Source organism: Lissotriton helveticus, chromosome 4_1 (assembly GCF_964261635.1).
Source record: "Lissotriton helveticus chromosome 4_1, aLisHel1.1, whole genome shotgun sequence".
Lineage (NCBI taxonomy): Eukaryota > Metazoa > Chordata > Amphibia > Caudata > Salamandridae > Lissotriton > Lissotriton helveticus.
Genome location: NC_136063.1, coordinates 62,504,602 through 62,528,246, shown reverse-complemented (window position 1 = coordinate 62,528,246; position 23,645 = coordinate 62,504,602). Strand labels below are relative to the sequence as shown.

General features: G+C 45.0%; 1 protein-coding gene across 2 annotated transcripts in view; it reads left to right on the top strand.

The window, feature by feature from the left end:
• The window catches only part of LOC144828316 (uromodulin-like), a 597,246-nt gene that overhangs the window by 556,064 nt on the left and 17,537 nt on the right, over positions 1 to 23,645 (top strand). For both annotated transcript variants that reach the window (XM_078686406.1, XM_078686405.1), the window contains exon 10: positions 3,880 to 3,948. In XM_078686406.1, the coding sequence (XP_078542532.1) occupies positions 3,880 to 3,918 (39 nt within the window). In that variant the 3' untranslated portion in view covers positions 3,919 to 3,948. The remainder of the gene's footprint in view (positions 1 to 3,879; positions 3,949 to 23,645) is intronic.

Here is a 23,645-nt window from a genome sequence, read left to right as displayed (position 1 = left end):
GCAAAAACAGCATCAGCTGTCACCCAAATCAATTTAGAATGGAAGCCTGTCCTAGCTGGGCAGCAGCTGAGGAGTCCAGATGAAGACATAGGGCCTAATTACGATGTCAGTGAAAAAGCATTCCAACCGACTTCTTGTCGGAATGGTTTCTGACCGACTCGGGTTCGGTGAGTCCGACCGACCATTTACGATCTTTCCGAACACCGTTCGGTTGGACTTCCATTGAGTTCCATGGGAGCCTGTGTTCTGAGCGACAACACAGGCTCACATTGAAAAAAGGGGTGGTTCCGTAAAACCTTGCACCCTGTGGCGAGCACCCAATGGTGCCTGTCACACTGTGCATGGTTGTACAGAGCAGTCCCATGGGTACTCCTACGGGCCCCAACCTGAGGCATTTGAGTGTAGTGGGGCTGCTACTGGCCCCCAAAGTGAGTTTCGACAGCCGTTTTGTGTCAGACAGACCGATTCAGAAAAGCTGTCAGAATCTGACATTGTAATACGTCGGTCGAAAATGCATTCCATAGACCTGTACGATCCAGCTCCGATCAACTCAGAGTCTCCGAATGCCAGTCGGAACTGTGTTGGAAAGACTGAACGGTTACCATCTATTGTAACATGGTTGGTCAGAAACACGGGTTAGAAAATTCAGAATTCCATTTGGAGCCTTTCCGACCAACATCTTAATGAGGCCCATAATGTTTCATGAAAGTATGGGCGCATGTCCATGTTGGAGCCTTACAAAACTCTGGAATAGGGACATTCTTTATTGAAGACACAATAGTTATTTTCCCATGATTAAGTGCACTTTGGGTCTACCAGATACAAATGTGTTTATTAACTGGGAACATAGAAAAAACAATCACCTCCACCTGCTCATTTCTATTGTTCTGTCCAAGCAGAATTATAAAACTCTCTCTCCGCGCCCCACATGAGAAGGACTCCCTCTGCTGGTGCTGAAGGGTTAGGAAAGGAAGCTGGTAAGGCAACTGCTGAATTGATATAGAAGTCAGAAATTACTTTCGGTCGAAAACCTGGTAGAGTTCTTATCACTATTTGTTCTTAAAGACACAGTATAAAGTTCCCGGGAACCCAATGCCTAAAGTTTGCTTTCTTTGTAGGCAGAGGTGAATTGTTCCAAAGAGACAGCTTTCCAAATAAACTTGTGCTTGGTTATAGGCTCAAATGGCGGAACCATTAACTATGTTTAGCTCGCACAGTGAGGAAGAGAACTAGCAGGAGGAAATACTTTCCTAGTTCCTTCTAGGAAAACTTTCACAAATGAAATTCCAAAGTAAGAAGTTTATTCAGATTTACTATAGGCAGGGATGCTGCTGAATTTAACTCAAATGATGAAAATCGAGGAAAGGCCTTGCCAAGTGGAGCAGGTAAGGAATCTCTACTTCTTCCTGAACTCTTGAGAGATCACAGATGTTTTGGATACTTCAGATGCAGAACCTCTTCCATTTAAAAGCGTATAATGATGTTTTTGGGAACGTTATGTTGCTTCTTTTAAAACACCAATGCAGTCTTGTGGCAGGTTCAAATATCCATACTGTAAGAATTTAGGAATTTAGAAATCATGCCAAACAGTTCAACAATGGAAGGATCTCCATCAAACATGTGCAGGAGATCCAGTCACCATGGCAACCTCCTTTGTTGTCGCTCAGATAGATAAAGAAGGCCCCCTGATCCACCAATGACGTGGCTACTCGGGTGCAATCAAATCATTCTGGCTTTGCAATAGTACACTTGAGCAGCACAGTCAGGATCCACCAAATGGGAAGAAAACACATACAGAATTCTCTCTGACCTGTCTATCAAAAGGGCATTCTCAATCAACCCAAGTTGATAGTATCCTGAAGCACAGTCTGAGCATTTGTGTTTCCTGCATCTTTGAACAAGTCTATTTGATAGATGCTATGTAGCACTTTTGCACTGATAAACCACTCATGGTTGTTGGAAAGATAGGCTGTGCAAGTTTGCTTCTGCTTCCTGGATCCCTATAAGATAAGCCATCTTTTGCTGTCAGCCATCTCAGTTTTGATTGTGCTTCCAGAGACAGTAGTCAGACTCTGCCGGCTGTCTGGCTCCAAAACTAAACTTCTAGGGAGTATTCTGGGAACAGATTTGCAGAACAGACTTAAAGTGGTGCCCAAGAATTTACAACTCCTTTTTCCTGTGCTTTAGGCATTTATAACATCCACTGTTGCTCTAGTTATCTACAGCCCAAGTAGCTTTCAAAGTGGCCTAAACCAACACCACCACATTCAGAGCTCTAACCCACATAATGTTAATTGTTGTTTGTTTATCTGGGAATAGAGTTATCCAGAAGTGTCATCAGTGCCTGCACCATAACTTCCGAGGAAAGCAAGTCATCTGTCACTTTCTCATCCCACCATGTTCTTTGCATGTGCACCTCCTTTGCCCCCGCCCACTCCAGCAAGTCTTTCCTCCAATCCTGAATCAAGGGGGGCCCTAGCATTAAGTAACTGATTGCAAAAAGTATCTTAGCCACTATATGGCCCAACATCATGAACCGTCTAGTGAGTTTCTTTTTAGCACTCTCTGGGAGTAGGCCCAGCAGACATTGTTTAAGTGTGCAGGGGACCTCCCACCTCAATACAGTCTTGATTTGGCCAGTATCTCCTCCCAGTAAGTCGTAAAAACTGAGCAGTGCCACATTACATGGAGGAATTTAGCCTCAGCATGACCACATCTAGCAAATTTGGGGACCCTTTTGGGATAAATAATATGTAGTCTTGTGCTTGGGTTCGAGATCCCTTCAATTACGGAAGACAAAAGGCGTTATGACAAAACAGGAACAGTTTGCTCAATTAAATATTACAGCCGGGAGAATAGATACAGGCACATGGTCGGAGGACTGTTTCAATTTACAATCTGTAGGTATTCTTTTATACAAAACATTATGGGTTGTAAAAGTTTCAATGTATGGTGAGGAATGTTGGTTGTTGGCTTTGGAGTCCTAAATTACTTGTCTAATGGTGTCCATAGGTGGGTCTCGACCTTGCTTGGACTGGGATTACACTAGCATGTTCTGTCCTTGTGTAGTAGGTAGCCTGTGGGCAAGGTAATGTAAATAACCAAGTCTAATGTGCATCCTGGGTGAAGCTAAAATGGGTAACTATGTATAGTGTGCAAACTGGTCTGAGGATAATTTAGGTAATAATTTACTGGACAGGCAGGGGTTAATACAACCTAGGTAACCATGTGTCCTGGGTACACCAGGGTTAAGTAACATAGGTAACCTTATCTTCTGGATATACCAAGGTTAAGTAATATAGGTAACTTTGTGTATTAGGCAGCCTGTGGTTAAGGTAATCTAGGTAACCATATATACTATGCAGGCTGGTTTGTTGCTAATATAGGTAATCATATACTGTACAGAATGAGGTTATGGCAATGTAAATGCTCTTGTAGACTATGAAGCCTGAGGTTTAGGCAATGTAAGTAACCCTGTGTTCTGTGCAGACTGAGATTAAAGTAACATAGGGAACCTTGCGTTTTAGTCGATGTCAGTCTTGGATGTGAGCAGGTGCTGAGTGTGAGAGCCTGTGGATACAAGGGTACCAGCAGTACTTTTCTTGCTGGGCACAGTAGGAGCGTTGGACTAGTTTGTGTTCCAGATGTGAAGGTTGGTGTTGAGAGGAATGCCATATGTTAGGGGTGTGCTGAGTCACAATGTGGCAGTTGTGTGTGGTGTGATGGAAGTGCATAATGTGATCTGTTGGTAGTTAGCAAGGGTGCCTGGAGTGAGTGGGGTGTTTTGTGTTCTGGATGAATGAGAATTCCAGATGTGATGGAAGCTCCGGATGTGAAGTAAAAACGTAAATACTCTCTGCCTTTCTTATTCCCTTTTAGTGTTCATCTTCATCTGGTTCTGCAAGTACGGGCTCTTAACTCGTGAAATGGCTTCGATTCGGATTTCAGGTATATTTTACATATTGTCTCACTTGCACTGCTGTGGAGTATTGTTTTGGGTAATCAGTATCAGCTATATAAGAAGTCCATCCTAGAATACCCTGCTCTGCAATTATTGACTCACCGTTTTAGTAATACCTGCTTATCAAGATAGGCACCCAACCTTCCTCTGCATGCTCCATGAAAATACAATTTAATATTTAATTATGTGGTATGCTACTGGCTGGAAGAACCAGGTAGAGGCACCTGCTGGATAGGATGAGGAGCCTTGTGACCATCCCAGACCAACCTTCCCACCCTTCTGGAGCCTGCTGTGGGAGTCTTTGCTTACCTGCATGGGCTGTGCAGACAAGGCACTGGCGGTCCCAGCCTGCTCTTTGACAACAGAAAGGGGACGCAGGCCAAGGCTCAGCCTGAGCAAGAAACAGAGGTGCTGGCCCAGGCGGCATAGACACCCATGGAACTGTTGTTCTGAACTGCTGTAGAAATGTGCTGAATGGAGATGGGTAACAGGGAGGATCGTGGGGTCTGGACTGCCAGGTGGCATCCGGGACTAGTGCCACCCAACCCCTCCCTCTCTGGTCAGATTACGGGGAGAGGGGCGCAAGTTGCAGGGCTGCTTGGCCTTCGCTCTGCTGGGTGGGCTCCATGAAAGGTAGACTCTTGTGTTGAACAGTCCTGGCAGAGTGGAAGCTCTGTGTTTGAAACAAAAGCCACAGCTGGGCAAGCAGTCCATCCATAAATCCATCAGGTGTGCTCATTACGTTCAGAGTACAGTACTGGTAAACCAACTGTGACCAGTCCGTCCTCTACGTGGATATCAGCTTCACATTCCACCCTGTTCACTGTGAACGCAGGCTCTGAGAAAAGGCACTTTGGATAGGGCTAGAAAGCAGCAGCAGACCTGGGCCCCAAAGGGACTAGGGCAGGCTGTTCTGGGCCCTTGTGGAAACTAGGGCAAACAAATGGATGATAAGGTGGTTTCCTGCCTAATTTGTAATCCTTGTATCTGGAGTAACAAGAGAGGGACATTCGAAACCAACCTCCTTGAGCTCCGGCTGAACTCAAAGAGTCAAAGTAGCCCACATCTGGACTTTCAAGACAGCCTGGTCATTTGGGCGCCTATCCATTCCTATGGCATGCGTGACCAGACAGCAAGGTAGGAGTCCTCAGATTACACAGCTTGGAGGAGGGCCATCTGGTCGCACCATATTGGTTTACAGGTCTTAAGGTAATAACCCTAAGTGCTCTATGTTTGGAAGTGTGGTCGAGCAGCTTAGGCTTATCAGAGGGTAGAGTTAAGCATTTGTTGTACACATAGTCAATAAATGAGAAACATAGAAGAAAATTAGAGACCAATTTAGAAAAATGACACAGATTTGTATATAAATTCAGACACCAAGATCATCAATATCAGGAAAGTACTTTCAGAGATATGAATTTTTACAATAGGCAAAAATATTCAAATAATGGTTCTGTGGTATGAGCCTCTAACACAGTAATGTTATGTTATGGGATGAACATACACTGCATAGATACACTTATGATACGTTTTGAGGGATACCTTTAGGGGCTTAAGGTGCTTAGGAACCATGGTTTGAGAAACCATCAGCAGTTCAGGTCTACCCGCCCTGCTGAGTCTGGGAGCACAGGGCTGGTTGTGTTGGTAGCCTTGAGCACTATGCTGTAGAGTCAATGGCAAAGGTACCTGCAAAAGAAAGGTTGCAAGTGGGAACTTGGAGACAAGTCCAGCAGAACCCAAAGGGGGGTTCGGCTCTTGCGGGTCTCTGGAGCAAAGGGACGCAGTCGGTTTCTTTGAACCTGGGCTGGGTGGCTCAGGTGCAGAGTTGTTTTAGCCGGCAGTTTGCTGTAGTAAGAGGCTCTCACTTGGCTTTTGGTGACCTGGAGAGGGAGAAAAAACAGCACAGTAGGGACACTCTCTGTGCTGACTACGGCGATCCTGAAGTCCCTCATCAGCAGGTTGGTGTTAGCATCAGTCGTACCCAGACTGGACACACAACAAGCCTTGGTTGTGGCTAATGCGCGGGTACCCAGGGTAGTGGTGCTGGGCAACTCCTGGAGGGCCTGGCATCTCCAAACGAAGCAGGGAGACAGATCTAACCTCCTGGAGCAGCAGAGACTTCTTCCTAGTGAGATGCTCCCTCAGTGGACCTGATGGCCAGCAAGTCCATGTACAGGGCAAGTGTGGATAGGGCCTGCATCTTCAGGGGATGGCTCCTTCACCCCAAGTGTGATGCTACTTGATTGTTGAAGTGCTGGACAGTCTTCCACAGGCTTAGGAGGATGCACAGTTTTTGGACGAGCTTGATCGGTGCAATGGTTGAGGTACCAGCAGAAAGGCAGGATTTGGCGACAAGTTCAAGATAAGTCCTCAGTTCTTGTGGTGCCTACTCTCCTCTGTCCTTCTTTGGTTCCTAGGTAGATGAATCTAAGTTCCTGGTATCAGCAGACCTCCAAATACTGCATTTAGGGGTGTTTAGGAGTGTAGGGTAGTAGCCAATGGGCTACTTACCTCTGGGGGGACTACACCCCCTATATGAACACTTCTTCTGGAGAGAGGCCATAATCCTGACCCAGAGTTCCTAGATTCACCACAAACAAGATGATGAAATCTTCCTTGACTGTCCACTTCATGTGGCCCACCTTAATGGTGTGCCCAGCCTTCAAGTGTGACTTGCCTTCTGACTAGCTAATTGTCCCATCTGCTTTAGTGCCAAATGGGCCTCAGGGCAGGGTGTGATTTTCCCCAGGACCGTGGGAAGCCAGGGTCACATATCACAGGCAGCAGAGGCTTTGAAGCCTCTGGTCTTGGCATGATAATTCACTAGCCACCCTGTTCGATGAGGTGTGAACACCTTTGTTGGACTCAACCCTTTTTACAGGGTTATCCCCAAACTTTTTTACCATCCTCCTCCTATTTTTTCTCTTTTTGTTGGCTTTAAGACTCTGGGCACTTTTCCACTGCTAATAAGTGCTAAAGTACATGTGCTCTCACCCCTAACACATGGTATGATTGGGCTACACCTATTTGGCATATTTCATTTGCTTGTAATTCCCTTGTAAAGTGGTATACTATATACCCAAGGCGTGTAAATTAAATGCTACAATTGGGCCTGCAGTGCAGATTGCACCAACCACAGAAGTAGCCTTTCAAATCTGTCTTAGGCCTGCCACTGCAGTGCCTGCGTGCACAGTTTACTGCCGCAGTGACATGGCATTTAAAACTAGGTGCCAAACCTTGGACTCCCCTTTTACTACATATAGGTCACCTGTAAGTTATGTTTTAAGTAACCCTATGGACAGGATGCTGTGTAAGTAAAAGGTAGAATATGTGTCTTTATTTTGTGGCATGTCCTAGCAGTGACAAACACCCTATTTCATTTTTCACAACTGTGAGGCCTGCTCCTTCCATTGGCTAATATTAGGAATCCCCTCACGCGTATTTAAGTGGTAATTCCTGATCTGAAGGGAGTAGCGCTGCCATGTGTGGTATGTTTGGAATGGTAGTGAAAAATCATGCTTATTGGTGTAGGTGGATTTTAGAAATGCCACTTTTAGAAAGTGAACACTTCTATGTGCAAATAAATTGTGCTTTCAGCCTGACTTCAATTCACATCTAGGGTACAGTTCTAGTTACACTTGGTGCATACGTTCCAGACAGGGGCTGGGTGCATCTGCATATTGAAGGACCTTTCTGGGCTGGGAAAGCGGGAGGTGGGGAGCACTTACATTTTTATAGCCGGTGTCCTACCCTCGCTTAAGGGCATCGTCTGTGGCTGTGCTTCATCCAGGTTCTTCTCCAGGCCTGTGGGCATCAAAGACACAAGAAGTAAAGTAAAGCATGTATGAAGGTGTATAGCCAAGAATCCGCCTAGGAAAGAGCCAACGCCATTATCTGATGGGAGAGAATGAAGGACACCGTCTTGGTCTCAAAATGGACACTCCACAAGGGATGTCAGACCACTGCGTGCTACAGTGTCTGCGGGCAGGGACTTCAGCGTCTCGCGTCAGCATGGAAGATTGCTCTCCTCTGGTTTGCCCAGCGAAGATGTGTGCCTTATATACCCAAAGGGTACCCTCAGGGGTTCTACCTAGATGTGTCATGGTACTGTGGGCTTGTTGGCCAAGGATGATGGTAGTGGTGTCTTTTGTACAGAGTTATTATGCACCAGATGGTAATCCTGCTGTGATACTAAGAATCCTCATGCATAATAAATTACGCTAGTTTTTTAAGAAAACCATACAACATTTATTTGACACCTAACTAGGCAAAAGGTCAGCACCATGGCCGTTATGCAGAGCAAGGTAGGACAAATATAGGTAAAAGATCGTGCAACTACCTAGGCCTATTTTGGGGTACATTGGGTCTTATAACACCAACGTTTCACCTTTATTGCCTGGCCCGTCTGTTGCTGCTGCCAAGGCATGTTGGTACACTGACCCCCTGCTTCTCTACTTCCAAATTGGGAAAGCACGTGAATGGCTCCTGGTCTTCTACAGCGTCATCTGGTCCTCACAGCTGCAGCGACAATGTCACTGTCAACTTTTCTGCATCTTCCATTATCGGTGGTCATTGGTCTTCTGTGCCTCCTAGTCACTCCGGAGTGGCATAGACTCTGTCCCCTCTGCTTGCAGGTACTCCTCCTCAAAAATACATCTTTGATTCCACCAGGCTTTTTTCACCTACTTCACCTGCGGTATCTTCACTGAAGTCCTCCACTGTGGTCTACGGAGGTGTCTGAAGTCACTTTGCACCTATGCACTTGGCTTCACTGCGGTAGGTATCCAGGATTCTGGGGTATTTCCGAGTGGGTCATTCTTCCTTGCTGTTTCTTCAGGGTCCTCTGGGAAGGGTCCTTCTTGAAAACTGCAACCATGACTTTCCCATCGACCTGCATTGAGTACGCAACTGTGTTTCCACTCGGCACACAGCCTCCGTGGGGTTCCTGGTTACTTACATCAGGTAGTTCCTTGTGTCCCCTGCTATTCTGAGTCTCCTGGTTCAAGTCTCAACTTCGGTCGCAGTTCGCATTCCACTTCTTTAGTATATCATTTTGTCTCCCACTGGAGACCACTGTGTATTTGTGCTGACTTACCTGTTTTACATTTGAAGTATTGTGTTTATATCTCCGGGTAGGAGATATACCAATGTGTTAGTGAGGGTTTAGAAATGAATATGACTATTTTTAGAAGTACGCTCTTTTTCATTTAACCGACACTATATGATTAGTTCTGGTAAAACAAGCTGCTTAACACTCCTATTGGACTAAGCCTGAAGGCTGCTCTCCACAGCTACCACTTAGAGAACTTCTATGTTTGTCTAAGATTACTAAAATCACCATAGGGGTTGCCTGGATTGGTGCAAGGTGCTGCACTTAAATAAGTCTGCACCATATACTAAGACAGCCTCCTATACACACTTTAAAAATGTTCACAAGGGGGGAGCTCTCTTGTTGTGCTTTTTGTTGGACGTGGACACTGGGACTGGATGCGGCAGCCATAGATAACTGGAAGGAGGAACCCACTGATGCCCCCAGGGACTATAGACTCTGACTACAGTTGGCCTCAGGACCAACAGGTCCTTCCCAAGGACCAGGGAGGCTGGTCCCTTTACACCTTTAAAGGATAGAGGGGAGAAGAACTGCACTCCTGCTCCTTGGTGCCAAGGAGGAGAGAAGCACCAGAAGAAAAAGATGGGAAAAGTCTGGTGCAGAGAGCCAGTGGAACCAGCTCTCTGCAAAGTTTGCCACCTTAGGGGCCAGCAGGCTCACCACCAGGACCGCAGTGAACCCAAGATTGCCAAACGGTCCTACGGGGCCCAATATACTGAAGGGCAAAGGATTTGACCTTTGACCCCCCCCCCAGCAAAGACACAGATTGCAGGAAGCTCTGCCGCAAATTATGTTAAAGCCCCCAGGGTGGGACAGGGCCAAGTTGTGGCTGCAAGCGCTCAAAAGAAGCTAGAGCAACTGGCCACTACAGTTGTGGGGGCTCTTTGCTGATCACCTCCAGGTGGCCACAGATTGTATGGCTCCTTTCCCCACTGCTTCCTAAGTGATCCAGCATCTGTGGTGATGGACACTATGCCACCTGACTAGAGGGAACCAACCTGACCTCCTGCCCCTGGTCCTGAATTGTGTTAGCCCCACTTCACTATGGCCTCCCCTTGCCATTAGAGATACCAGCGAGGCATGTAGACCTCTGCTGGTAGGGGCCACCACAAGCCTGGAGATCTGAGCTGCCACTTGGTGAGAGGGGTTACACCCACGAGACACATTGGGGTTTCACCTATGGCCTGCTTCCCTCTCCAGCTTTCACCAGATGCACTGTCGTTTATCCACACTGGCTACATCTCGGTGTTGGGAGCCTGAGTTGGCCACTGAAAACTGTACCGTTTTCAGCCGGGGGATCACCTAGATACTGCTATGGTGAGACGCTGACCCTCTTGGACTACCACCGAAACTCACTTGGCATTGAGTGGCCCCAACCCCACCCTCTTATGCCACAGCACTACATCTGGGGACCCCTGCGGGACACTACGCTGCAACCCAATCCCCCCTCCTAGGGGACCCTGACTATGAGGAGGACTAATCACACTATAAATGCAAGTTTGTACTGCCCTCGAATGGTCTAATGCCCACAGATGCCCGTACCAAGGCCTCACACTTGGAAGCCAAACTAGATGCCATTTTTGCCGCCATGGGGTTTACCAAAGACTTGCTCGAGGCCAAGATTGATACGCTAGTGGTGGACCGCAAGCTTCTGCTGATGATCACTGGAAAATGGCAGACAGGATCAAATGAGTGGAGTCTGGTCTGGTGGACCTGGTCCACAGTGTTAAAGAACACTCCATGGTGTTGGGAGACCAGGCTTCCAGAGTTCAGAAACTAGAGGCCAGGATAGAAAACCCTGTGGGTAGAGTCTGAAGAAACAATGCCAGAGTAGTGAGACTGCTAGAGTGGAATGCGTGCTTGTCGAGGATCTCCTTACTCGAGGACTGGCTGCAGTAGGTGGTCACTCCAGAGAGGCTTTCCAAACACCATGCCTTTGAGCAGGTACACTGAGTTCTGGTTTATGCCCTTTTCCTGGGGGCTGCTCCCCTCCCACTGGTGGCAAGACTGTTGCACTACCGAGACTACATTTTGAAGCAGGTGTGCACTTCCAGTCCTTCCGGAACTTTACAACAGTGGTGCAATGCCAACAAGCCTCCTTCTTATCCATCAAAAAGAGACTGTGGTAACTAAGAGATAGATTTGTCTTGTTGTTCAATGTGAAACCCTGCATCCTGGCGGATAGTGTATCTTCTTTTTTCACCACCACAGAGGAGGTTTGGCACTGGATTGACTTTTATTACAAAACTGCATATTTTCTGGTGGCATGTATGAGGACAAAAAAACAAACAAAAAAAAACTGCATGAACCTACCTCTACTCCACCTCATGGCCCCCAAAACTGCAAGCGACAGTGGGCGAGAACCCAGGGTGGTGGTCGTTCTACCCAGCAATAGATTTAGGGTGTCAGGAAACTTTGCTTGTCTCTGCTGTTCCACCTTCCCTGGTAGTCTGTCTAGGGTCTCTGATCCTGTATTCTGCAATCTCCCCTCCATGCAACCATGGACCCGTGGTAAAGTGCTGCGGTACCAGGCGGCTCCTGGTTGATTCCCCAATTCAATGGTTTGGACAACACACCCAGTATAACAGTTCTTGATGGCAACAGTTGGGGATTGTATATTTTCTCACTTGTTGTCGCATGGTGGGATGTTTGTTGGACCCACCTGGTCTCCTTTGTTCCCCGGGGAGGCTGTGGGTGTGAGCCAGATGCCATGGACCCCGATACTACCCTATGTGTAGTCTCCCCTCCATGGTGGAAACTCTTAAATGGAATGTCAGGGGGCTGAACTCTCTGAGCAAGAGGTACCAACTCCAGGCATATATCAAGCTGAAAAAGGTACTGAAAGGTACACATTGACTTTCTTCAGGAGAACCACCTCACTAGGGCAACCAATGGCGATCCAGAAACGCTGGAGGGGACAGGTGTCCTACACTTCATTCTCTTCCTTCTCTAGCAGAGTACTTCTTAGGAGTTGGTCCAGGGCCTCTTTTCTATCACAATTTGCAGCTCTTGACTCAGAGGGTAGAGTTATTTCTGTGGGGGCGAACTAGAGGGTAGGGACCTTGTAGTCCTCAATCTATGTCCTGCACCTCGATCAGCAGTATTTTCTTTCCTCCCTTGCCACACACATTGCCAAGATCTCCCATATCCCCCTGGCCCTTGGGGGTGACTTCAACTGCATTACGGACATGAAACTAGATATATCCCACCCCCTCTGCTGTCCTACTCCATACATTCTGCATTTAACTTTTTCTGCCAGTGGATGTATGATGGGCTTTGATGAAAGTGTGGTATGAGCATAATCTGACACACATGGAATACTCCTACTACTCTGGTATACGTAACTCATACATCTGCCTCGATAAATTACTGTGTAACTGATTTTTGCAGGATAGGAAACTCCATCCAGAGGACTTGGCCAAGACACACTCTGACCATAACTCTGTAATATTTACTCTTGGTTGGGACTCCCCATGGCCAACAATGCCCTCTTAGAAGTTGAATCTGGCTCCTTTGGAGTACCCGGTCTTCTGAGATTCTTTGTCCCCTGTTCTCGTAACTAAATCACTGAAAACACTGACACTGAATCCCTGGTTTTGGCTGAGTGGAAAGCACACAAGGTGGTGGCACGAGGGACATTGTATATCCACATATGCAGAGATACAAACTCAACTGCTTCCTGAGATAGTGGAGCAAGAGAAATCATTGGATACTTTCAATATAGTGGGTCCCCACACAACGCTGCTCGGCAACAGGCTTGCACTGAGAGGGAAAAGCTCCTGTAGATTATTAAGGAACATAAAGCGTATGACTATGGACACTATCTCTTTAAGACTCGTAGTGAGCAAGACAGCTGGGTACCTTCACACCTAGTTAGTGAATCCTACCAGGTCCCAGTCACAGGTCCTTCCATTACTCATCTCCACAGGTTATGTCATGTACACACAAACCAAGACTAACGCCATATTCAAAGATTATTATGCTTCCCTCCACAATGGCACCCAGGGCCCTGGCACTCAAACAATATATAGCAAGCGTGATTGACGCCATGATGTGCCGCTTGGTAACGCTGCCACAGTAGGTGGCCCTGTCCCGGTGAAGGAAGTATAAGGATCAGGCCAGGGGTAAAGTACCCAGGTCTGATGGGTTAACCCATATGTTAACCCATCATCTGTTGACCTCCTCGCCCTTCTTCTCACTAAGGTCTACAATACCTAAAGGGATCGGGGATCTTTGCCTCCCACCAAGGGTGAGGCTCTGATTGCCCCGCTTTTGAAAACTTCATACCTACCCTTGTTGATCTTAAATGTAGATTACAAGAGCCTCATTAAAATATTGACTCACCGCTTGCTACCACACATTCCTAAGTGGATACACCCGGATCAATCAGTGTTTATACCATTGTGTAGTACAGTCCACAACATTAGTTAGTGCACATGCTGGCTTTCCGCCTAGGAAGAGTGCCCCAAGGCTATGGCACTGACTATTGATATTGAGAAGGCCTTTGATTCCTTCCGCTTGGTACCTTTGTTGTACCACAATGACCAGTATGAATATGGGGTGGGGCTTTCTGACTTAGACCTGGTTGCTTTAAAGCCCCCTAACTGCGAGGGTCACACTTCACGGTTGCCCTTTGCCTCTGCAGCTTTTTGCGCTGGAGTCCCTCCCACTAACTGTAAGGAAGGGGGACAGTTAGTCGGGCCTTGACTTGAGGGATTCATCCTCTACATCTCACTGTATGAATACGACATGTCACTGTTCTTGCATGAGGATCACTGTGATGTGGATGGGGCCTGTGCAGCATTGACTTGTTTTGGCCAAGTACCTGGGCTCTGGGTGAACTGGGGCAAATCTAATGCATTTCCCCTAAGAACCCTGACCACGTACGACAGGCCCCGTAAGCTTTGTAGTGAGATTCATTGGAAACCCCAAACATTTTGATTTCTAGGTGTGCAAGTATATCAAGCTGCATCACAACTGCTTAGGGGGAACATATGGATGGGCCATCCTTGCATCACTCACACAGTCTATCTCCTTTTGGACCACCCTCCCATTATCTGTCATGGGCTTATTGCACTGGAAGATAATGGAAATCTTATGACAAAAAGTTGGGAAGTCTTGGAAAAAGCTTGCATTTTTGCAGATAAAACTTTAGGCAGGGCCTGACATCCAGTGAGTGCATCCAATGAGTGAAAAACCTTTTTTTGCTGTTGTCGAATGATTTGGGAAGAAAGTTTTAGGTACTACAGACTCATTAAGATGAAAGCAGGAAGGGACTTTGGGTATGAATTTTGGATTTGTGCGGAGAAGAACTCCATCAGTCCAGAACTGCATAAACGGTTACTGTATAAAAAAATGATAGGAATTTTATGTCCACTTTGTGTTTTGGTTCAAAGGGATATTTTATCAACTGTGAGAGAACAGTGTTCAACTGCCACGAAGGAGGAGGAGGCCTTATGGAAGGAATCGTACAGAACAATCCTTTGAGGAACTATTTGATTATTCAAGAAGACCATAATTGTGGAGAAGAAAGACATCTGCTAAAATGGGAAATAGCTGCCCAAAGAACTTTCCTGGAATTATGCACCAAATGTAAAAAATATGGTAGAACAGCTTGTTGGCAGCAGAGACAAAACATATTCCACTTGAGGTGGTATGTTGTGTTTGTACTGTCAGCCGGGCCCTGGCTAGGATTTTTCTATACTCCCTTGGTATGTTCAAATGTTGAAACTCATGGAACTCACACGCAATGCCTTAAAGTGAAGGTGCCTGGGATCGGGTGTGGAATTTGTCATTGGTTCATTGTCAGATGATTGAGGAGAACTGTAAGGTGGATGTGTCGATCCGGGGATAGGAGAAGAAATTCTGTGTACCTGTGTTGATGTGGCCAGGCTGGAGCAATGAGAATCCATTTTGCAGGGTTCTACCTTCATCTTCCTAATGACTTTTGGACGGAGAGGAATTGGCGGAAAAGCTGAGGCAAAGATGCTGAACTATGCAACTGAAAAGGCACTTTCCCATGATCCCCGCTGATGATGCCAACTCACATAGAACCGGCATCTGCTGTTCTGGAGATTTGGGGACAGATCCAAGTCTGATCTGCCCCAGCGAAAGAATATCTTGTCTAAGGTCTGCTGGTGCAGTTTCCACTCATGGCATGACATTGTTAGCCAGCTGAGTGTGTCTGCCGTAGTGTTTTGTCCTGGAACGTGCTCTGCAATGAGGCAGATCTGGTGTGGTACAACCCATTCCCATATCTTTTGCGCTTCTCTGGAAAGCAGGTGAGATCTTGTGCTGCCCTGCTTGTTGTTGTAGTGCATCATCGTCATATTGTCCACATGGACAAGCACTGTTTAATGATGTATTCCTGGAAGAAAAGCCTGCAGGGCCAGATGTAGTGCCCTCAATTCCAGTAAATTTATGTCAGATTGACTTTGAGTTTGGTAACACCTTCCAGGGATGCATCTGTAGTGATCACTAAAGGGGCTGCTATCTGCTGTAGGGATTGCCCAATTGACAGATGCTTCTTGTCTGTCCACCACTCTAAGGCTTCTTATCATTTGTGGAGTAACTTTGATAATGTCGTTGAAGGAGCCGTCGGACTGTATCCACTGCTTGTCCAGTTCCTCCTGAACCGGTCATATTTTGAGGTGACAGAATGGGATGAGGGGTATGCATGATGACATGCACGCACCCTGGGAGTCATCCTGGACTCCATGTTCTCAATGACCCAGCAAGTAAACACCGTCTCCTCCTCCTGCTTCAACACCCTCTGCTTGCTCTGCAAGATCTACAGATGGATCTCCATCTGAACTATGAGCACGGTCTCCCAGGCCCTCGTCAGCAGCAGACTGGACTACGGCAAAGCTCTCTACGCAGGAACCTCAGCCAAACTCCAGAAACGACTACAACGCATACAGAACGCCTCTCCACACCTCATCCTCGACATCTCCCGCCACGGCCACATCACAGACCACCTGAAAGACCTGCACTGGCTCCCCGTCAACAAGAGGATCACCTTCAAGCTCCTCACAAAGCACTCCACAACACCAGACCAGCGTACCTCAATGAACGACTCACCTTCTACACCCCGACCCTCCAGCTTTGCTCCCCTGACCTCGCCCTTGCCACCGTCCCCCACATCCGTCGAGCAACCGCCGGTGGCAGATCATTCTCCCACCTCACCTCAAACACCTGGAACACTCTCCCCATCTGCCTACAACAGACCCAAGACCTGCTGGCCTTCAGGAGACTCCTCAAGACCTGGCTGTTCAAGCAGTAGCAGCACCCTCGCCCCACCTCCCCCCAGCGCCTTGAGACCCTCAGTGGTGAATAGTGAGCTCTACAAATGATTGATTGATTGATTGATGAAGTCTCAGTTCCCTGGTGAAGTCCCAAAAAGTCCAAAGTGCCCAGATGGTAGAAGTAGAAGTGGTTTCAGGTCTGAATCTTGTCCAATGACAAATCTGAAGAGCCACACACAAGTAAGCCCTTAAGTCCCCAAGGGAAAGGGTTGGGACGATTCAGGGATCCCTCCCAGGGGATGGGCTTGACAGAGATGCCCTTTGTCCAGTTTCACACCAGAACCGGAGCCAACGTCTCCCTGAACAGGTTCCAACTGGAGTATGCAAGCAAGGCACCCAATCTGCTCTTCAAAGCAGTCAGGTGGCGCTGGCAAGGGACCCCACCCCAGCGCAATACATTAAGTCCTGTCTGGGAGGTGGTCACTCCTCTCTGTGGCAGGAAACCTATTGTTTTACCTTCCCCTGCTTGAGCTCAGCTTAGCAGCAGGAGGGCAGAATTGAGCCTGTGCTCAGTAGCAGCTCTAGCTCGGTGTTAGACCCTGAAAAGCTGGTACCAGGAATGCAAACGGGCTCACTAGTGGAGGCCCCTTGTACATGGGATCCTGTATCCAACACTAAAATTGGTGTTGGGGGCAGGATTCCAACATGTTTGATACCAAACATGACCGGTTTCGGTGCAGACAATATATAGTTAATAATTTCGTAATTGACTTGATGCCCACTATGGGCCAGATGTATCAATCAGTTTTACTCATTCTGTGTCTATGGGAAAATGGGTTTGTACATCTGGCCCAATAGGTATCAAATGGCTGCCCGCATTTACAAACCTTGGAAAATCAACTCCGGGGTATGTAGGGGGTGTCCTTCTCATGCAGGGCACCCTCACACTTCTAACCAAGCACCCTGCCTTAACCACTTGGCTGCTAAGGGGTGTGCATGTAGGTCCATTGACTTTCCATTGAAATCAATGGGCCCTACATGACGAGTTACCCTTGTCATTAGCACTGAAGGGGTTAAGGATTGAATGGCCTGCCTTAGGAGTGACGTATATGATTTAAGTGCAGTGACCTCAGATATAAGGACACTTATATCTGTTGCAAGTGGTGCTAGCACCAGCTTACACACGCTGCAATGGCAGGACTATAATCACAATTTGAGTGGTCTCCCCTAGGTGGCATAATACATGCCGCAGCCCGTGGGGGACCCCTAGTGTACCTATGCCCTAGGTAACTTAGCACCATATACTAGGGACTTAGAAGGGTACACCAGTAGCCAATTAGGAAGGTACCAAAGAACTTACCATAGTCACATTTAGGGAGAAAGCGCATTGACTGGGGTCATGATTAGGAGGATCCCAGTCAGATTAGTCAAAAAGCAGTATAACACCAGCAAAAAGTGGGGATAAGCATGAAAGCAGATCCTACGTTCCTACTGTATCCCTGCTAGCGTGTGACGTTTTTCCTCTGCTTGATCTGACAAAAGATGATTGAAGCAGTTGTTGTTGCTGGAACTGGGGATGGTAAAAATACGTATTGAAGGCATAGGAAGTGTAACAGTACTGTTGATACCCCCCTCTGTAGAAAGGTTGTCCCTTTCCTCTGGATCTGCAAAAAGGAGTTTTCCAGAATTGCAATGTCCCCAATGTCTTGCAGGAACGGTGACCGCCTTAATGGTTTTGAGGGCCTCTACATGATTTCCAAAGAGGGCCTCTCTGTATAAGGTAGGTCCAAGATCTGTTTTTGAACTACCTGGCAGAATGTGTTGCTTTGAGGCACACTTGTCGCCTATGAACTGCCGCACCTGTTAAGTGTCTGTACCCTGTAATGGCAATATCCATGTCTGAATCTATAATCTCACTAGATGCTATTTCTCCTTCAATTAATCTTTTTAATCTCCTCTTTAGCCTCCTCAGGAAGCTGGTTGATGTAAGAGGTGGTCATACCCTCACAGTTAGCTCTGACATGGTACAAAACAGCTTGCCACTGGAATCTAGGTGCCTGCCATCCTTTTTTGGAGGAGCAGAAAGAGGTGCTAAGGATTTTTTGAGCAGCGTTGAGCAGCTTGCATGACCACTGAGTCTGGCTTAGGGAGCCCTATGAGACAAACTGGTGCATCTTCTGTAGTTTTGAATTTCTTGCCAAGGCGTGGAAGTACAGCTAGTATAGAAGCCAGGGTCTTCATGATCTTAATGCGGTCTTCCCAGATGTAGTCTATTATGGGTATGGCACTGACAGATTTACGGGACGGTTACTTATAATCATATAGAAAACAGTCAGACTCTTTAGAAGGCATTGGTAAAGGGAATCACTTTGCTGCACGTTCCAACAGATTATGGAATCCTCCTATAGCCTTTAGCGGGAAATCTACCCGAGGCAGTGTTGATGATGCAGGAGGAGATATCATATAATTGTTAAATTCTGTGGCAGAGTCACAACGCTCCCCTTCCTCTCTCTCTTCATCTGAAGAGATCGCAGTGGAATTGACTGTGGAGCATTCAGGACTGAAAGTATCGCCGTAGTACTTGTCTGTACTGCAGATCCAACTGGTGGAGATGGAAGTTTGGCAGCAGTCACTGAAGGTGGTACGAGTCGGCAGTAATCCTCTAACAAGAATTGGAGAGCAGAGAGTAAGGCTGATGGTATCATCACCATCTCTTGTTGATATTGCTGATGTCATGGCTCAGGCTTGGCATAATAGGTCTGGCCATAGTATTCCTGCTCTTCTTAATCATCATCATCATCAAGCTGACACTTAAGGTGCAAGGCAGACGGACTATAGGAATCCCTCAAAAGCACCTTCCCTTTTGGAATCTTCTGCTTCTAGGAGATGAGTGGGCAGAAGAGGTGTGATTTTACTGGGGGAAGTATGTTCTGGGGCAGTTACAATAATTTAGCATTGCTTGTCTTGCAGCAGGTGCATCAGTTTTCGTTGTCAGCGATTTGCCCGTTGACAGTGATTTTGGCAGCAACTGAGCCTTTGTCGACGGATGGGCTTCCGCTCATGGTTGTGTCATTGGAGATTGAGGTGGACTCGACAACAATGTCATTGCCTCTGGTGATACGGACAGCTTCATTGACGACATGTCTTTGTTGAAGACGATGTCTTAGTTGACGACGGTGTCTTCGTCGACGATGGCTTAACCATCAACGATGGCTTCTCCATTGATGATAATGTTTGCCAATCGTGGCTCCCCTGTCAACAGTAATTCTTCAACAAATTTTTTGTAGATGACATGGAATTTGCTGACAGCGTGTAATTTGTCCAGGGCAAAGAATCTACATTTTTTGATGACGATGACAATGGAATGGTGGACAAAATCGGGGTCTGACTCGACGACGAGAGAGATGTCATCGATAAATGGAGCAGTCAAGAATGTAGTCAATGTCTGAGAAGTTCAGCCTTTTGTTGTTGGCGGTGCTGACAAACTATTTTTCATCAGCAGGGAGCTGATCAGCGCGGTTCTCAAATAACCCTCCAGAACCATCACGGAAATACTCAGGAGCTATCACACTTCACTCGTCGGTCGGGCCCATAACACCGCGAGTCACTTATTCACACAAACACACTGCTCCTAAGATCAGTGAAGACTAGAGGATGAGCTGCAGGACAGCGGAGTACCCTTATTAAACCTACAATTTCAATTTGTATACATTATATACATATGCATTTTATGGACATCTCCATTGTCTTTAGATTCATAAGAAATAACATCGAGGCACCCCACTGTTTTGGTCGATGGACCAGCTAGTAGAAGTTAGTTGATGGAAATCAAGACCAGCCTAATTTACTATTTCTCATTTATCTTTATTTCTCTTATTATTTCAGTTATTTTGTCATGACTTTTAATTTTAAATTTCTAACTTTCATTCATAGGTTCATTAAAACATTTCTATAAGCTACATTCAGGAAAAAAGAATGCTTTCAAATATTTGACATTTATTAGTAAACGATATAGAAATACAAATTTGAATGTCATATTACCGATCTTCTTTGGAAGAAGAAAAGAACAGGAATAAAACGACACAGGTTCCCAAATCTGCCTCTCTATCTTCCTCGATGTCTACCTCCCATCAGGACTCCGCATTCAATTCTATACCCCATCAAAAGTTATAGTCTGGAAAAATGTCAAAGTCTTTTGCACCCAAAATCATTCAGTCCGACAGCATGTCGTGGTGCGAAAAACAAATTCAGGAACAGCTTTTCTCTCTCTTTTGTGCTGGCTCTTTTATACCCTTTTCACTAACTATCTAACTACATTTTGAAACTTTAGGGTCCATACTCATTTCTCATTGGTCCATTAGAGGGGTGGTAAATATCACCTCATTTCTCCATTGTCCAAATTTTGCACAGTCACTTTCACGTTTCTCATGTGGTCATAATAGTTCATTTTCCGATACTCATCATCCTGTCCTTTTTGTCGATACTTCACTCAATTTTTCCAGGCTCACAAACTCGAGCATCTCTTTGATATCAATCCGCTTTTCTGGGCCACGCTGGCCTTGACACCAGTAGCACAGGCACAGGCCATTGATACACTTCTCTGGCACAGTCGTGCATGCGTAGAGCCATACTCTTTCGGAGGCTCGCAAATCCGCCATTTTATTTTAGGCCGCATAGGCCTTAATGGGAACTGATACAGAAACAAACACAACAAATGTTAGATTTTTAAGCCCTTCTGTTTACCTCCGACCATTCTAAGATTTACCCTGTTAGAGGTTACCTAGCAGAAAGCTACAAAAAGGCATGGTTTACCTACCGAATTTGTTCATTTTGCAATGAAAATACTCACAATAAGCATACATGAATAGCTCTGCTTAATTAAAAGCATTACTGCACTATATTAGTATGATAATTTCACATGATTAATATATTACGATTTGCAACATAGGCAGTTTACTATCCCACGTGTACTTTTTCTGTGTGTGCTTTTCTTTTTGTTGATTTGTTTTACCACTCCACTCGATGAATACATGTTATGGTTATGGGAGGTCAACTTCACAAGGGGTACACAAACATTTTTGTCACTCCCCTGCTCCATCAATGCCCCCGTTTGGTGATTTTATCACCACACAACACCAAACATTTTTTAGATAATTTTCAAAGAAACATGTTTCAGGTTGTTTTCATTTAGTTAGCTTAAACTCTTGTATCTTCCATTTTTCCTCTATCATTGTACATTTTCTCTTTGTACTCTTCCAATTCTATTTCTTCTCTTTTACGTTCTCTTTCTTTACTTTCTTCAATTTTATTTTTTTATAGATTTTCTAATATTTCTCCTTCTTCTACATTTGCAAACTAGTCTTAGTATTAATATCACAATATTACTACAGTCAATGGAATTAGCACTTTCCCTATTATTGATTTACCTATTTCAAGAAACCATTTCTTTACAGCTGAAAAACTCTTACCAAGTTTCACAAGAACACTGTCAACCTCCAGTGGTGTAATTTCTTCATGTAATTCAGTATTATTTGTAATACACTTTTTAATATTTTGACTCTTGTCTGGGATATAAGTACAACAGTGCTGTACCTTTAAAATTCCACAGACTTCTCCTTCTTTTGCCAACATTATGTCAAGAGCAAGTCGATTTTGCATCACCATAGCTCTCATAGCAACCAGTATTTACCATTAAAAATCTTCCAGCCGTATCTGTGGATAAACGATCTACTATTGTTGACAATTTTTGAATTTTGTTTGCATTAACAGATATACCCACTGCTGGTATCAATGCTCCAAACAAATCACCTAATATTCCTAATACACTTTCCCTTCTCCTACGTGTTAAGGGATTACCTATTTCATGAATTCCATTAGTTCCTCTATCTACGTTGAATATTTTAGGAAAGACCAAACCTACATAACAGGATCCATACCAATGGTCCGTTAATCTATAATAAGCTTTATTACCACACAAAACTAAATTCCAGGAAAAACAGGATCATTTCCACCTTTAAATCCCCCATCCCCCTTTTATAATATATATGTCTTCACATTGACTTGCACCCACAAAATAATTGTCATATAAAGTGTTATCTCAATGAATATATAAGTTTCCTATTTGTGGTGTATCTATATTAATTGCCACATTCATATTAATTCCCTCATAATTTTCATCTTCAAAAGTCCACATTGTTGATTTGGCTTTCTTTGTAGCCGATTTTCTTTCGTATTGTATTCTCCTTTCCTCTACCATGTCCAAAAAGGCTTTCTCTTCACTACGCATTTTGCATGTTAAATTGTGTTTAAAAGCATAATAGTTCTTGTATCTCTAGAAAATATTCACCAAAAACTCTACATGGCTTAATTTTGTTCGGTTCTTGTAAAATTTTCAATGTTGCAAAAGTGTAATCAGAATAATAATATTCCAATTTACCCGTTTTGTTAAATGAACTAGATAAAACACTACAAGTAATCCCATACATCAAAGGAAGATGATGGTAAGTCACACCCTCTGATATAGATGCAGGTGATTTCATACAGACGTAACAGTCCCTCGCATCCATAGTCTTCACATATTCATACAGAAGTTTTAAAAAAGTGTTTTTCGCAAAGTCACCAATGGAACTATCTCTATGTAAGTAAGGATTATATTCACATTACTCTTTAACCCATGAACCTTTTCTTTCTCACTCCCATTTTTCTTAGCTTGTTCAAATTCAGGTCTGAAAGGAATCACAATTGCTAATATAAGCCGTATTACAATTAATAATCCTGTACATATTAGCCACATTCTACACCATTTTCTAAAAATAGCACATTTTGATTTCTGTACATCATTAGTAGGCATATATATTTTTTTTTCAATAAATCAAACACGATATCTCATTCACAGTTTTTTACCATCACTACAGTGTCTTTATCTCCTTTGTACTTGGAAAAGTGTCTTTACATCCTTTGCACTTAGAAAAGTGTCTTTAATGTCAATGTTCTAATTTGTTTCTTTATTTCTTTTTCTTTGTCCTCTTTTTGCTCCCAGTTTTATACAATTTCTTTTTTTTATCAAACTTTTACTCATTTTGATAACTCAGATTTTCTTGACTACTGTTGACTTCCTCTATTGAGGGCAATGCAACATATGTCCACCCAGGTGATTTATAATTTTGATTTGGTCTTCTTACTCTTTTCGGCCTTTGCAAGGTTTCTTTGTTTTCTCTTAACAACTCCTTTTGACTTGTTATCTCATTTACTTTTTCTTCTTTATTTCTGGTTTTATTAATCAATTTAAACTTTAGTCCATCATTTCCTTTAGGCCAATTTTCTCCTTTAC